This window comes from Vanellus vanellus (genome assembly GCF_965231255.1).
Source record: "Vanellus vanellus genome assembly, chromosome: 14".
NCBI classification, from domain to species: domain Eukaryota; kingdom Metazoa; phylum Chordata; class Aves; order Charadriiformes; family Charadriidae; genus Vanellus; species Vanellus vanellus.
The window spans coordinates 8,771,274-8,786,697 of NC_138919.1; the positions used below are offsets into that span (position 1 = coordinate 8,771,274).

A 15,424-nucleotide genomic window follows, 5' to 3' on the forward strand; every position below is an offset into this window, starting at 1 on the left:
CTTTGCCACAGAAAAATACTTCCACAAAAGTTAAGAAATCTTAAACACCAGAACTGTATCTTAGATACTTGCAGGTATATGAGCATTTCATGCCACAGAAAGAGTAGAAAACAAGTGGAAAAGAGGAAGCAAAGGATCCGGTACTGGAATCTTCACAGAAATGCACTGGTCTGGCAACCTCTGTCCCTAAAGCAGAAAGTTCCCCTCAGGGGAACCTCAAGGCCAGGTTATCATTCAACCACGAACTCTGAAACGTAATACAGGACAGCACTGCTTCCTTGACCTATGCATGATGAAAAGCCTTGCAGCCTTTTCCCTTGCTTCTTCCTGCCAAACTCAGGGCAGGGCTTCCTTAAAAAACCTTATTCTTCTCATGCTCCTGCTCTCTTATCCATTCCCAAGGGGAGTTCAGTACCTCCATCATCTGGTCTAAATAGCTGCTTTAAAAGGATACTTGTCTCTGAATAGACAGGTCCTGCCAGCCCAAAATGGCAGATCAACTCTTTACAGTAAGGAAATACATAACAGGGGTTACACATCAATGGCATAATGTTAAATCTTTAAGAGCAAAAATATTAAAATTCAAACTCTGATTTGAATGGCTTCAAGTTACTTCACGTATATACGTATACACACACACAGCCAGACAACTCTTTACTTGATCAACTTTTAAAAAACAACAAACATTATAAGCATAAAACACAAGCTATATTGTTTTCTTTCATTTGCAATAAAATCTTTACCTTCTATACCTTTTAATCAGAAAATAGTTATCCTGCAGACTCAAACACTTCATTACCTTCAGCAACAGGCAAAGAGACCAGACACCAATAAAAAAGCAGCTATGCTGGCAGGAAGAAAAAGAAAATTAATGGAAGACATCTGCACTGTTAGTGCAAAGGCAGGAATTCTGCTGACATAAATTGGAGAAAGATAAAGGCCCTGACGAATAGAACTTGCAGAATTACAAGATACATTCCAGAAGTAAACCTCATATATATCCTCAATGCTGTCTTTGATGTTGTCATATGCATACACGTGTGTATATATGTCTATAGAAATAGATATCTTTTAAGATACCTATGCATAATATTTACAAACTTTTAAAATTACTACATACACAAAATAATCTACAATTTAGCTTAGTCACTGATACGTGAGAGGTACACATTTACTTCATTGAACTAACATTTAGGCGTGAAACAAGCTATGGCTAGAGAAACAGCTCACAGACTTCAGTTGCATGGGCTAAAAATGATGAATGATGATTCTCTCAACATTTCCTCCCAGACAGAAAACTTAATTTTAGATTTCTGTATTGTTCCTCCTATGGAGTTGAGGAGTCACAGCAAAGTCACTCTCTTCTAATCTCAGGAAAGTGCTGTGTATCCTTTCCATATGGGGTATCCGATGCTTTAAAGGAAATCAAAGGATATCATGCAGTCAAGTCAGCACTCAGTGGAAAGCTACCTTATTCGATTTCTACACACTTAGACAATCACTGAATTCACATCTTCAGTGGAAGCAAAGAACCATTTCTATTTTGACTTGTCCTCTATTGGGACAATACCCTTGCAAGAGGATACTTAATTAGATGTTTACCCAGTTACTAAAATCCATCCTTTAAGAGTTATAATCTGCCCAATGCAGAGGTAGCAACTGAGATTTTAAGGACATTGCAATATTCAAAAAAATAGAACAGGTCCAGTAAATATTCACGTATTATTTCTTAACCATTAGTTTGAAAGCAACATTTCAAGAAGAGAGATACAAACAAAGCACCGACAAAGGTTCAGAAGCTAAATGTAAGGGCTTGTCTTAAATGGGAAAAAAAAAAAAAAAAAAAGCTGCATTTCTATGCAAAAGCATACAGGAAACCCTTTGCAATCAAGTACTATGATCATATGAAGCTTCTCTTCATGAGCCTCACATAACTCGGCACACTCCAGACCTTGAGTGTGCTGGCTCACAGAACAAAACTAGTCCTTTGGACTTTAGGAACCTGGCAGGAAGGCAGTAGTCACAGAGACTTAAACTGTGATAATGGAACTATGAATTCAAAAGGTTCAGAGTACCCGAAGACTGGCTAAAAGGCAAAAATCTATTTCATGCAAGAAAACCATGGTTTGAAATTACAAGTCTGGGTATATACACCTACATATAAAATACTTAGCAAACCACAAACCAGGCTGATCCATGGGGAGCGTGTTTTAAAATTACAAAATCAAGCAATTGAAGTGTTAAAAATACAGTTTAAATTTGTAAGTTTTAAATAAAATGATCTACAACTTAAAAAAAGAAGTACAAAAATATACAATGAGTATATGATATTTCTCTTAAACACATAACAAAAGAGAACAAATACTTTTCTTGTTTTCACTCAAACAAAACAACGATAAAATTAAGGAAGAACAGGTATTCTTGCAGGGACTACTTTGGCAATATTGAATATTTTGACAACTATTTGCTATCAGCACTGAAAGATCATTAGTAGAAAATATACAGCATGAGGACTAGTATAAATGAAACTTAATACATGGAGTCTTGCAAGCATTATTGTTATATTTTCCTTCAGTAATTAAATTATCTGTTCCAACTTGATTCAAAGCAACACTTAAATCAAATTATTCTTTTCATTGCTTTACATTAGTTCTAACTTGCTATATTCAAATGTTTAAACTGATACACTGAAAATAAGGTTACCAACCTGAAAGCCAAACACAGTCTTCTTTGTAATTGAAAAAAAGGTTACTTGTCCAAAGCAGTATTCTTTCCTCTTCTCTGTTCGTTTTCTACTAATTGGTTTTCTGTATATTAAATTTATGTTTCCTCAAGTTGTAAAGCTAGTTTCTAATCCTATATACATAATTTGTTGAAAGATCACGAACATGAACTGTTAAGATAAATTGCTCCAACTTAAGACAAACAAGCGAAAGGCAAAAATATGTTAGAAATATAATAATTAGAATTAATATATTAGATTCTTAATCTATTGTTTTACAATTGTTAAATATTTTCAGTTTTCACTGCTACTTGATGACTATATGCAATAATAAATACTTGATTTTCTCACTTCTTAAACCCCTCATTTAGCTGAAATTCGGCTTTCTTTTTGCATTTTTTCCTGTGTCAAACTCTGCAACTTTGCATTTGAACCTGATCTCCCTGATTTCTATTGCAGTAAGCAGAAAAATTATGCATGAAAATTAATAGTTCTCTGTGGTGTTTTTTTCTATGTTACTCTCTTCTAGCCAAGTTCCCCCCCTCCCCCCAGCTCCAATATTTTGCATAGCAAGACAGTGGATTGTATTTTGTGACTCTGCAGTAGTGGTTCTAGGTCATTCTGTAGAACATGGTGTCCTCTTGTGGTCTTGGAGGTTCCCTCAGTCAAATGTCTAACTGAACACCAAATTTAGCGCTGGTATCAAGGGAGGTATCAATTACAGCAAAACCCTCTTTCTTTCAATGCCACCAACATTTAGAATAAGCATATCACCTTCATTAGCCTCACAGTACCAATGACGGTGTATTGAAGATATGCAACAAATAACATCATTCAGGTACAGACATGAAGGATATAAAAGTACACAACACCATTTTCCAAAAACGGTAAAACAGTCATTTTTTTATCCATTTGCAAATGGAGCACTATGGTTTACCGATATGTTATTTGGGCATCTGATAACACTGAGGAGTTGCATAGGAAATGAAAACCACAGATTGATGTAAACTGTTTAGAGGTACTTTTGTTAGCGGAATTTACCTACTGAAACTGCTCTTTACCTACTGAATTCACCTACTGAAACTGGCACTGATTTAAGATTGTATTGATTAATCTAGAAATGGGAAGACAGAAGAAGCAATTCTATTAAAAACAATATAACTAATATCAGAGAGAAAAAAATCTATTGAAATCTAACAGCATAACTAAAAGGGAACACGCTTTGGAAGCCACTAAGGTTAAAGAAGATGCATTGAGAAAAGTGGTATTGACAATATCTATTCTAATGCTTATTACCAAACATTTGCATGTGTAACATCCTGCACAAATCCCTCATCCTAAACTGAAAGTTCTACAGAATTCCATGACAGACATTCCCACAATTTTACACTGAATTTTTCAACCTTCCAATTACTTCAACTTGCTGTCATGGAAAGGAGGGCCGTCTCAAGGCCATCATGGAAGGAGGGCCATCTCAAGACCATCAACCCATCTCAGTCAGGCACACAGTGCAACGTGTTCCCTTGGGCTACTATTGCTGCTGGATCTATAGGGTAATTGTTCCTGAAGCATGATCCACCATAGCACAGAAACCCATAAAATATTCCTATATGCAATACGTACTATGACATGGCACAGAACAGAGCACCACTAAAATGATAGCAATTTGCCTAGGCAATGTGCTGTGGAAATAAGCTCTTGTGTGACAACCTGAGGTAAGCTCTTGCAAAACTGATGCGAAAGCACCACTTTGCAACTTGCAAGCTGCTTACAGCAGGTAGCCAGAAGTGTAATCGCTAATCAATTCCAATTACACAACTGGCTTATGTCTCATCATAGGAGTCTTTTCAGGAGTGCAATGGATGGTACCCGTTTCTTACTGTAAAGAAAAGATACTTTCTCTGAGATCTGATAAGACAGCAAATGATTGTGGATTTATGCATGATTGAGGTAGAATTTCAGCCCAAAGCTAAAGCACTGAAATAATAAGCAGTGCAAATTTTTTAATGAGTTGCTCAACTGATAATTTTGTATGCATCAATTGTGCAACTGAAGTTGTAATTCAATTAGTATTTAAAGTAATTAAGGATGAAAGACTAACAAAAAAAAGCTTAAAAGAAGGCTTTTGTAATTTATTGAAGTGGCTGATACTCCGTCACTTCAAAAAAGATAATTAGTTATGTAACAAAGAAGAAAATACATTGTTTCTATTACAAAACTATCAGCTAAAAATAAAATGAAAAATGCATGATCTTCTAATTAGATGAAAAAAAAAAAAAACAACCACAAAAGCTCTCATAAGTGCTTTCATTTACTAGGTTAGTAGGCAACCAACAACTACATTACTCTGGACTTTATGCCAAGCAAACAGACCTACAGATTTTATTGATAAATTCCACATATATTTATATCACCACCACTTATTCCAGGTTATATGCATTACTACTCACTTTGTATCACACGTGCCAAGCTTACCTACTCAATTTTTAGGGAATACTTGGGAAATCATTTGAAGTCAGATCAGAGTTACTATCTTTAAACATTCACAATCCACATTCACTGGCATCTGAATGCCGTGAGGGAATCTATAATATTTTTTTTTCTGTTTGTTTTTGAAATTTTATATTACTTCATATGAATTAGCAATGATGATTTTCTATCAAAGACAAAGTTGCAACAGATATAATTAGCATGATTCTGGCATTTTAGTGATACACGTATTAATATGGTCTTAGGCCAAATAAAATGTCATGAAGATCTTTGAGTATTTCAGTCACTATGTCAGCTTTCTGTTGATCACTACACTGATCACTATGGTTGGTGCTTCTTAGATATCTGATACAAGAACTCAGTGATTCTAAGGCCAGAAAAACTAAAAGGAGAAAATCCCATATAAAAGTTAAAAAATTTGATTAACATTAGGAATGCTGATTTAAGCACCCAGTGATTTAGTATAGACTTTTTTAGTCACAAGCATGATTTAAATCTCAAATATTTTACTTGCGATAGTTAAATAAATTTTTCAGATCATTCCTACACTGTAAAGAAAAATCACTTTGATTGCTTCTCAATTCTTACTAGATTTTTGAAGTTATTGCAAGGTGTATTTAAGGCTCTTGAATATTTTTTAAGTTTCGGTGATTATTGATTAAACTATATGATACTACATATTTACTACATACATACTACAATATTTACTATATTTGTTGCAAAATCCCTATATGATAGGAAAATGCAGAAATTCCCATTTTAAAATGAGAGAGCTAAGCCACAAAGACACAGATTACGGGAATTAAGCACACAAATACCTTTAAAAAGCTAGTTCAAAGAACTTACAAAAATTGGTGATCAGCACAGGAAGTTTAAGGAATTCAGACTGATACTTTTTAAAATTTACAGAGATTTTTAATGAATTACTAACCAGCGTTAATTGCTGGCATCTATTGAAAAGAATGGAGTAGAGATTACATTTTACATATACAGCTGTCCAGTACAGTTTTTGGTGTTTTGTGCATTTGTTTACTGTGTATGTCATCAATATTCCATTCAATAAAACAGCTTTCTTTTCAGCGAGTGGAAAAATCAATGTATTAAATACATTATCAATGAATCTGCAGCTGATGAGGGCAAAGTCTGCATAAAAATAGCAGGTATTGTCCAGCAGGTGTAAAAAATAGCTATGACAGTCACCTCCTTTTTTGTGTGTGTGGATAGGAAAGGTTTTTTCCTCAACTCTTACTAATACTATGAGTTCTTTTAAGTACCTTGTTTCCAATGGCCTTCTTTGGTGGAAAGTTAAAAGTCCTCACTTGCTGGTATTTATTCTGTAATTTATGATGCAAACTTCTGAACTCCGCGTATCTTCGATAAACATTCCATTCATCATCCTTTATCCTAATATAAACCTGCAAAATACAGACATGGAAAGAAATAATTTAATGACAAACCATTGAATTAATCTATCTCCTTTATTCTTCATAGCTTCATGGCTTAACACCTTCACATTCATGATGCAATGGTACTAGAAGTTCCAGGATCACTTATCCATAGATAGATCTCTGACTGTACATTTGCTGTTTCTGTTGTTCAGGTCATTAATCTTAGTCTTTCCCTTCTTCCCTCTCCTTCTCTTTTTCTCTCTTTCTGTTATATTAATCGAGACAAACATAGCCTGCTCATTTTAACATGACTCTGGGGCAACCATGGTAGCACTTTTTGTTGCCATGGTTTCCAGCATATTCTACTAGCCAGTGACCAAAGGAAAAAATAATTTAATATCACTATAAAACTGATTTCTATGCACTCAACACAGTTTTTCAACTTTGTAAATTAGCTTTGTAGCATCAGCATTGCAAAACATAATTTTATCCAAAGTATGAAACTTAATTTACTTTCTAAAAAATAACTACATTGAAAACTAAAGAAGAAATTGTATTGTTTGAAAAATAAACAGTTCATTCTTTCTGCTTGTATAGGACATTAAGGATAATTTACCACAGCTGTAGTTTTTGTGATTCTGTTTTTGTTGGCCACTCAATTATTTCATGAGCATATTACCAATTACATGCTAAATAGTCACGTTCTCTAGGAAAATTTCATCCAGAAGTGAAATATACTTACAGAAAGCTGAGGTTTCATTCATTAATAGGGAATAACCTTTCCTCTACAGAAATGAACCCACAGTTTAAAAGAATGCTGGAATAGCACAAGTCAGAAACTATTAACCAAGCATCAAAACTCAGGATCCAGAGTGACCTTTTCCTTAGGTCATTCTGTAGAATCTGTAGCTCATTCATTCTCATGTGTGTTAATAATCTCAGTATTTTGCATCACAAATTAATCTGGAATAGTACTGATGACACTGCACTACCTTGCTTCTCCAACAAATCCCAGTAATTTAGTAAGTTGTAAGGCAAGTGTCAGGAGAATGCTTACGTAAAAAAGCAACACCAACAACCATCACATGAAGAGTGGGCAGTAACAACTGTATTTTTGTAATTGTAGGAAAAAATGAAATTTGGATTTTGATGTGGCCAATTCCAACACTAAATTGTAGCTTTTCCTGATGACTGAAACATTAACACGATCCTTCTCCTCTAGATTTGCCAAGTGCTTAAAAAAACAAAATTTTACTAAGGACTCGTAGTATTTCAGAGATCCAGTTATGTCAACTGAACATCTTCTCTCACAAAAGCAGCTTATGCAGCCTTCCTTTGGTTTGGTCTTTAAGAGGTCCTTTTACCTCTACAGACACTTAGGTTCTCAAATGTATAGGAGGCTTCTGTCTTGAAACAACATACAATATACCATGCAGATACGATGCAACTTCTGCCAAATTATAACATTTCACTGTATAAAACATTAATATATTCATAATATTGGATTCTATTTAGTAACAAGAGTATTTTTATTACTATTGTACTTAATCATGTTTCATGAGGATAACAAAAAATGAATACTATAATTCCAAAATTAGCACATCTAAGAATACAAGAGATTCAGAGTATTGTGTGAATTATTAATGCATATGTAAACAAAAATTCAACTAGTTTTGGTAACAAGAATTCAAATAGTGTAACAATGGAACCACTATAGTAAGTCTGCAAGAAGTATTCAAATTTCTTTTTCATTTAGGAAATAAAGCCAGGATAAAGATAATTAAACACCTACCAGACCATCTGTTTTAACAATTGAGTACACCTCTGAAGGAAAATGAAGGGAAATAAGAAATACTAGTATTTTGCATTATTTCAATGAAATTCATTTAATGTAGTAAAAACTAGATTAAATACCCTTTATTCACCCAGCTGTAACCTCTCTACCCTGCCTATTCTTGCTCAACCGGCATATTGGTTGAAATTTTGTATACATTCCCAAGATTCATGTTTCAGCTTCCCTATGGGGGGTGGGAATGACAGAAATGCTTAAATTCTTTTTAATCAAGTTATTTAATATGGAAATCCTGATTTAACTAAGCAGTTATCTTTGCACATGTGATTTGGTGAATCATGCAGTTCAATATTACCTGTTAAACTGTAACCCATAGTTAACTAATTAAGGAATCCAGTACACAGTAATTGAAATTTCTGAGGACTGCAAAAACATAGATTAATTTCTTAGATAAAACCATTAAAGAATCTCTTCCTGTTCTTCTATATACATAGATATTGATTTCTTTTAGACAGTAAGAAATGAAAATGCAACATTTGGAGCCCTGTGCCATATTGAATTTATTGACAATCATATAATAGAGTATGAAAGGCATATTAAAGTTCATGATGTAGTACACATTTAAAGCTGTATTATGTCAGTGGGGAATACTATTCACAAGCCAAGGTATTTTGAGACACTTAATGCAAATTCATTTGGGAAATCAAACAAAGAAATCCTAAACGTAAAACTGCTTGGATAAACTTGTTCTAGTCTAGGCATATAAGGCATACAGTTATCCTCATTTAAGTCAAATACAGACCATACAACTTAGGCACAGCAATAACAGGGAATAATTATCTTTCTAGATATATTTTGAAATAATACCAAGTCAAGCTACTTGAGATGCATGGTTTGAAATTGTCTTAAAAGTCATTAGGACTACTCACATCATCTTCAACATATCCACAAATTCAGTCATGGTCTTTTAATAGGAATCAATGAAATCTGTAGCCAAATACACTTTTGTGTATGTTTGTCCCAAATTATAACCCTGCATCCCAGAGCAACACTACTTTCTACTACCAAAAACACCTTAACATATGACATATAATTACAGAACAGTATTTTAAGATCAGGTTATAGAAAGTCCTAGGCTCATTCTCTGATCAATTTAAAAATCAGTTCCAAATCACTAAATTTCCTTTTGAATGCCCATGTTTTCCTGGAATCATCCACTTCCTAACCTAATCAACTGATTTTCAAGGTAACCAAATCAAAATCACTGCTAGAATGCTTATCTGACTGTAGACAAAAGATTTTACTTTAATATTCTCTTGTATATCAAAAAATGAATTAAGTAGCTTTTGCTTGGAATATAGGAACGTTTTCCAATTGGGTCTCCCATGTAAAGATTGATTAGTAACATTTTTGTAGCTATGATTTACAGCAGCTGAAAGAAAATATTCAGTTAATAAGTACATATAATGAATTAGTCTGTTATTTTCTCATCACAAACATGTCTGAAGTCAAAGATTTGAAGAGAAATAATAAAACCAGTAATAATTTAAGATTTTGTTTTTCAGCCAACTACCTGCTAACTTGATATTACTGAAAGGCTGAAAAACTACTGAGAACTGATTCGAAAGCAGTAGTTTAATTATTGTATTCTGAAATAAATAAACCCCTCTCGCATGGTACTGGGTTTTGAGCCAAAAGTTTCTTTAATAGGCTAAGCAGTTCTGAGTCAAAAATGCTGTTAACAAATCCTGGTAACAGACTAGTAACTACTGACACAGTTCATCACTACTTATGTATAAAAGCCTGAGGAGAAGAAAGGATAAAGGCCAAAATTCAAACTTGCTCCAGTTCCAGTATACCTTCACAGATTAAATGCCTACAATCAACACTCGTTCTTCAGGTCTGCAGAAGTCTAAAGTGGGTGCTTTTCTTTTTGGATGCAAAATATAGATTGGTGTACTTAAGCTTCACTTTTTCGCTCTCTCTCAAGCACTGCAGGCAGAAAGAGATACTGAATGGGGTATTAGAGAATCTTCTGTTGCAATGACATTCATGGTTATAGAAATACCAGATTAAGCATCAGGAAGGAATTTCCCTAAACCAAATTACTCCTGAATCTTCCCTACAAATATGGCTCACATTTCCCAGTAGGATGATCTGAATACATAATGAAAAATGAATTCTAGCCAGAGAACTCCATGGATGGGAGCTCCACAAATAGACACTTGCTGAAGATAAAGTCCCTGTATTCACATTCCATTCAAAGAAAAATGTCAGAAGGAGAGAGAATAATGCTAACAGAAGGTGAGCAGTGAAACTCTACTAAACCACATCTAAATTTCAATGGCACAAGATGCAAGAGAAGTCAGAGAATTTTAGCAGTGGAACACTTCAAAGAACATAACAAATACCGAAAAAGTCTGTCCAGCATAGGACTGATTCTTTGCAAAGTCATAGTTTTTCTTACAAGCATGGGGAAAAAAAGAAAAAAAGATGGGCAATATAGAGAATGCAAAAGAGACTTATCTACACTAAAGAACCTACAGTGGCATTTGCCACCTAGCTAAGCAGTATCGGGGCAGGGTTAAGGGGTGGAGAAAAGAAAAGGGGTGAGAGAAAAACTATTATTTCTGCATTATTGTATTTCTACTGTATTACTGTATTTCTAATTTCTTTTCCCTCTCTAAAAAAAAAAAAAAAAAAAAAAAAAAAGGTTTTTAAAGGGTTTTCTGGAGATCCTCTTATTTGTTACATATGCCTTTCAAATCAATGCTCAATGCTCAAGCATCAACAAAAAGAAAAATTAGAAACTGGTAGAGACAGACCCAATCAGCACAAATACAAAAACATAATATGCAAATTGGCACCATTATTTTTTAAATATTAACTCGGCTAAATTTGACTGGTGAAAGTTTTCTTTACATTTGCTTTTAAACAACACTTTAAATAATTTTGGAGTACTATTGGTCCATACTTTTACCTTTACACCTCAGTACAGCAAGAAAAAGGAAAGTAGACATGAACTCGTAGATATGCTTTGATTTTTTGCTAGTTTCGTTCTTGGTAAAGAAGCTATAAGAATTTTCTGTAAGATGAGAATACTTGCTTCAGATACGGGAATATCTGCTTAGATAGAACAGATTAAGATAAAGGATGAGATTAATAATCAAACCTGCTCATGCTAACAGAACACATATATCTTAAGAAGCATATTGCCAGCACTCAGCAGGATAAACCAATGAATGAATGACAGTTCTTAAATGGATTTTATGCATCTTCTAAGACTGGCAATTTGAACATTGCTGGGGGATGGCAGAAGAGACTGTACAGGCATGGAGATGTTATGTGCTTAACTTTGCCTCTTTTTCCCCCCAGACAGGACAAAGTAAGCTTGGAACAAATAAAAAATTAAATAAAGCAGACTGCTTCTCTGACTACCTATGTTGATACACCTGTTCTAACACTCTTTGTTAGAAAAGCCAACAAAAACCATGCAAGGATGAGATATGGATGAAGTTCAAACTGCAAGCATTTCAGCTTTTTCCCTTCTTATAAGCAAAATCTACCAACAAAATCTTGCATCTTCTTTACCTTTTGACTTTGAAATGGTCAATTTAAATAATTATATATTGTATTATATATTCATAAACCAATCATAATTTCATGCCAGGTCTAAACTGCAACACTTATAATGTGCCCAAATTACCTTCTAAACTACTAAAATTACCTTCTAAAATACTTAAATCCTACTGTGATCCACTTTATCTTGTACCTATCTTAAGAGTCAGGATAATTTGTCTTTTATTCTTACAAAAAGTAATCTATTCAACAGCATAAAAAGACATCCTCTTCTGCTACAACTACAGAGAGGGAACACCATGCAAGTCAAGGACTTTTAAAAGTCCAGTTCAGAATTACTGATGGAGAGCTGGAAGTAGTAAGAGGAGACAAGATCTCATCTGCTTTAAAAGTTCTCAACTACTTAACCCAGTTTCCACTGCCTCCACTCTAAGTTTCCTATTCAAAAAAAAACAAAACAAAACAAACAAAAAAAAACCAAAAAAAAAAACAAACCACAACCAACCACAAACACAAACCCCAAAACCACCTGTTTAAGAATGTCTGTTAAACTTCTTTATGACAACAAGGGGAGATGAAACTGAAGAGAAACAATTTCTGTGCTCTGAACTATAAAGCAAAACTTGTTAACATCAATAAAATTTATTTACTGATTCTCTACATTATTGAGGTTGGTGTTACAGACATTACAGAATCCTGGAATATTCATTGCAACAAATTCCAAGTCATTATTCAGTTAACATTTGGTTAAACAAATCTTATAGCCCATGACATTTCCATAAAACAAAACTGCCAGTACTTTAGTAGAGTAATGATAACACAATCTAAGGAAAATGACAACGTAGTATTTCCATGGAAAGAAGAAAATTCATTCATTTTAACCAGAGGTACAGACACGTTCTGGGATGAGCTTCTGTAACGACTACTTGTTCTGCTTCTCAAATATAGGTTTATGATGATAATAAAGTTTTTTAAATACTTAAAACTAATGCAACTTTAATGTACACCTTAATTACGCACTAAACACTAAATTAAAAATATTTTGATTAAATTTTACAATTTAAGAAATAATTGTTTCCAGGCGAATGGAACTACCTTTTCTTCCTTTTTATCAAAATTATTTCAGTTTTTATCAGGTTTAATCAGGTTTTATCAAAATTATTTCCTCACTCAAAACATATAGAAGAAGTAAAAGGTATGAATTCTAAGGGGAAGCATATAGCAACAGAGAAAGAACCCGTTACACTTCTTGACTTTACTTCAGCACAAAGGGATTCTATTTAGAATATTAATTCAATTCTCCAAAGTTACCTTTGAAGTGTGAGAAATGAATACAAATGCAAGTTATATTCTGATACAGCTGCAGGACTACATTTATGGTTAAGTTCCTTATTTCAAAATGAACCAATTTAAGAATTTCTGCATAATGAAAAACAAATGGAACAATGAAACTTTTCAGCTGTAATATGAGCAGCTTTTTGTGTGCCTTTCTACATACAGAGACATAACAGGAATTAAAGCGAACAAGCTTTTGTCTCAACAAGGCCATTTTATCTACTCGCACAAAGACTACAAATACCGTATTTTTTATGTTAAATCTTCAACTTTTTGATATTTAGTTCATAAAAATGAACAATACAGTGTCAAATATATGAGAGCATGCATATCAAAGCATGAAGCTTAAAAACAGCCAATATTGTTCTACTAAACAGACAAATGTCATGCATTTCAGGCCTATCCACTCAATTACATACATGCAGAATTACGTTCACTGGGTTCCTGTAGTCACAGTTCTGTTTCTATTCACCAAAACAATACTAAAGTGTCTGGACACCAAAGAACAAAAGCAGCATGCCTATGCTTTTACTGGATGGAATCAATATCTTTTCTATTGTTACTACAAATCAAATCGGCACAGAAGATTTCACTCAATAACATAATTAGCTCCTTTTAAGAGTGAAATAATACTTATAATACCCCAAAATAATTAACACCTTTTCACAAACACACACTTTGAACTGATACAGTCATAGCAATGCGTGACAACCACTGCAATGAAAGAAGGTTCTGCAGAAAAATGACACAACTGCTGGCTTTTTCTCCAAACAGAATATTTTGGGTGCTCTGACCAGGGAAAGGAGAATATCTCACCAATCAGTTTGGAAATAAGATAACTATTATTTATTCTAGATATTTATTGGATGTAAGATATTTTCTTCTTTCTGTAGTAGATACAAAATAATTTGAAAATTGAAACACTAACTTTCCTAGTATTTTTTGCATCCCGATTAGCATTTCTATAAGCACATCAATGTATTAAGTTGTATTGTGGTTTCCTTTAGAAAAATAAATAATTATAGAAGCGTCCAAGGAGTGATCTCATCTTTGTACACTCCCTCCATCCCAGCTATTTAAAAATTTTTCTCCTTTACATCCTCTTATGCTTCTCTGACACATCCTTAGGTCCCATAACAGAAAAAGTGGGAAACTCACCTTTTTGGCTTATGCCAAAACACTCTCTCTCAGAATGCTATGAGCTATAACTTTCTCTCAAATTCTCCTACTCATCCTAGGCCATTTTCTTCTCTACTTGCCCTGAAATGCTCTGAGATGGAATATGATTAGAAGACTATTTCTTATTCCTTTTTGACTGCTTAGTGCTGCAGCTGCTAAAGTAACCCAATTCCTCATGTAACAGGGAAAGGAAATTCAACTTTGGGTTTAATTTTTCCAATTTGTTGCTTGCTTTTCAACTATTTTAACTGTCAGTCCATTGTTTTCCCTTGTTAATACTTCTACCTTTGAGGAAATACTAAGGCTATTCTGGCTCATGTATAAACTAAAGGTGAACAGTCACATCTGGCAGATCCCGGAACGTGCTTTCACTGCTTCATCTCTCACCCAAAGAATTTGCTGGGCACTCTCCCCCTCAAAAACTCTTGAGTATCAGACACTTCTCCTCCATCTGTTTTATGTTGCATTTCTGTGAAAATTCTTCCCTCTGTTTAAACAGGAGCATTCAGGTACTGTGAATAGCCCCTTCATATGAAGGTATACTACTCCTCCTTCAGAGAGGAAGTGGAGAGGAAAACCACACCCTTTAAAGTAATATAAAAAGAAATATTATGAGAAAAGATATCAATCAATATTAAACAGTAAGACTGAAGAGAGCCAAAGGAATAAAAAATTCTAAGAAAAGAACGTTTATTTATGATAAACTTATGGGGTCCTATTCACATGCAAATAACAACAGTCTGGTCTGATTTGCAGGTTTATCTTTAACCTTATTTGGTATAATCTAAAATGCTTACTGCTCTGCAAACAAGGTATATTTCCAAGTAGCCATTTAAATATTGGTATCACTTTAAGAATCACAAAATCTCGCTTTCATTTTAAGTGTCAGCCATTGGTAATTATAGCAACAAAAGGCATGACTAATGGCATTTGCTGTAC

At 33.9% G+C, this 15,424-nt stretch overlaps 1 protein-coding gene across 2 annotated transcripts in view; it reads right to left on the minus strand.

Moving 5' to 3' along the window:
• Positions 1-15,424, minus strand: part of SNX29 (sorting nexin 29) — a gene marked incomplete at its 3' end in the record, with an annotated part of 142,224 nt that overhangs the window by 42,487 nt on the left and 84,313 nt on the right. For both annotated transcript variants that reach the window (XM_082490401.1, XM_082490402.1), the window contains exon 19: positions 6,487-6,627. In XM_082490401.1, the coding sequence (XP_082346527.1) occupies positions 6,487-6,627 (141 nt within the window). The remainder of the gene's footprint in view (positions 1-6,486; positions 6,628-15,424) is intronic.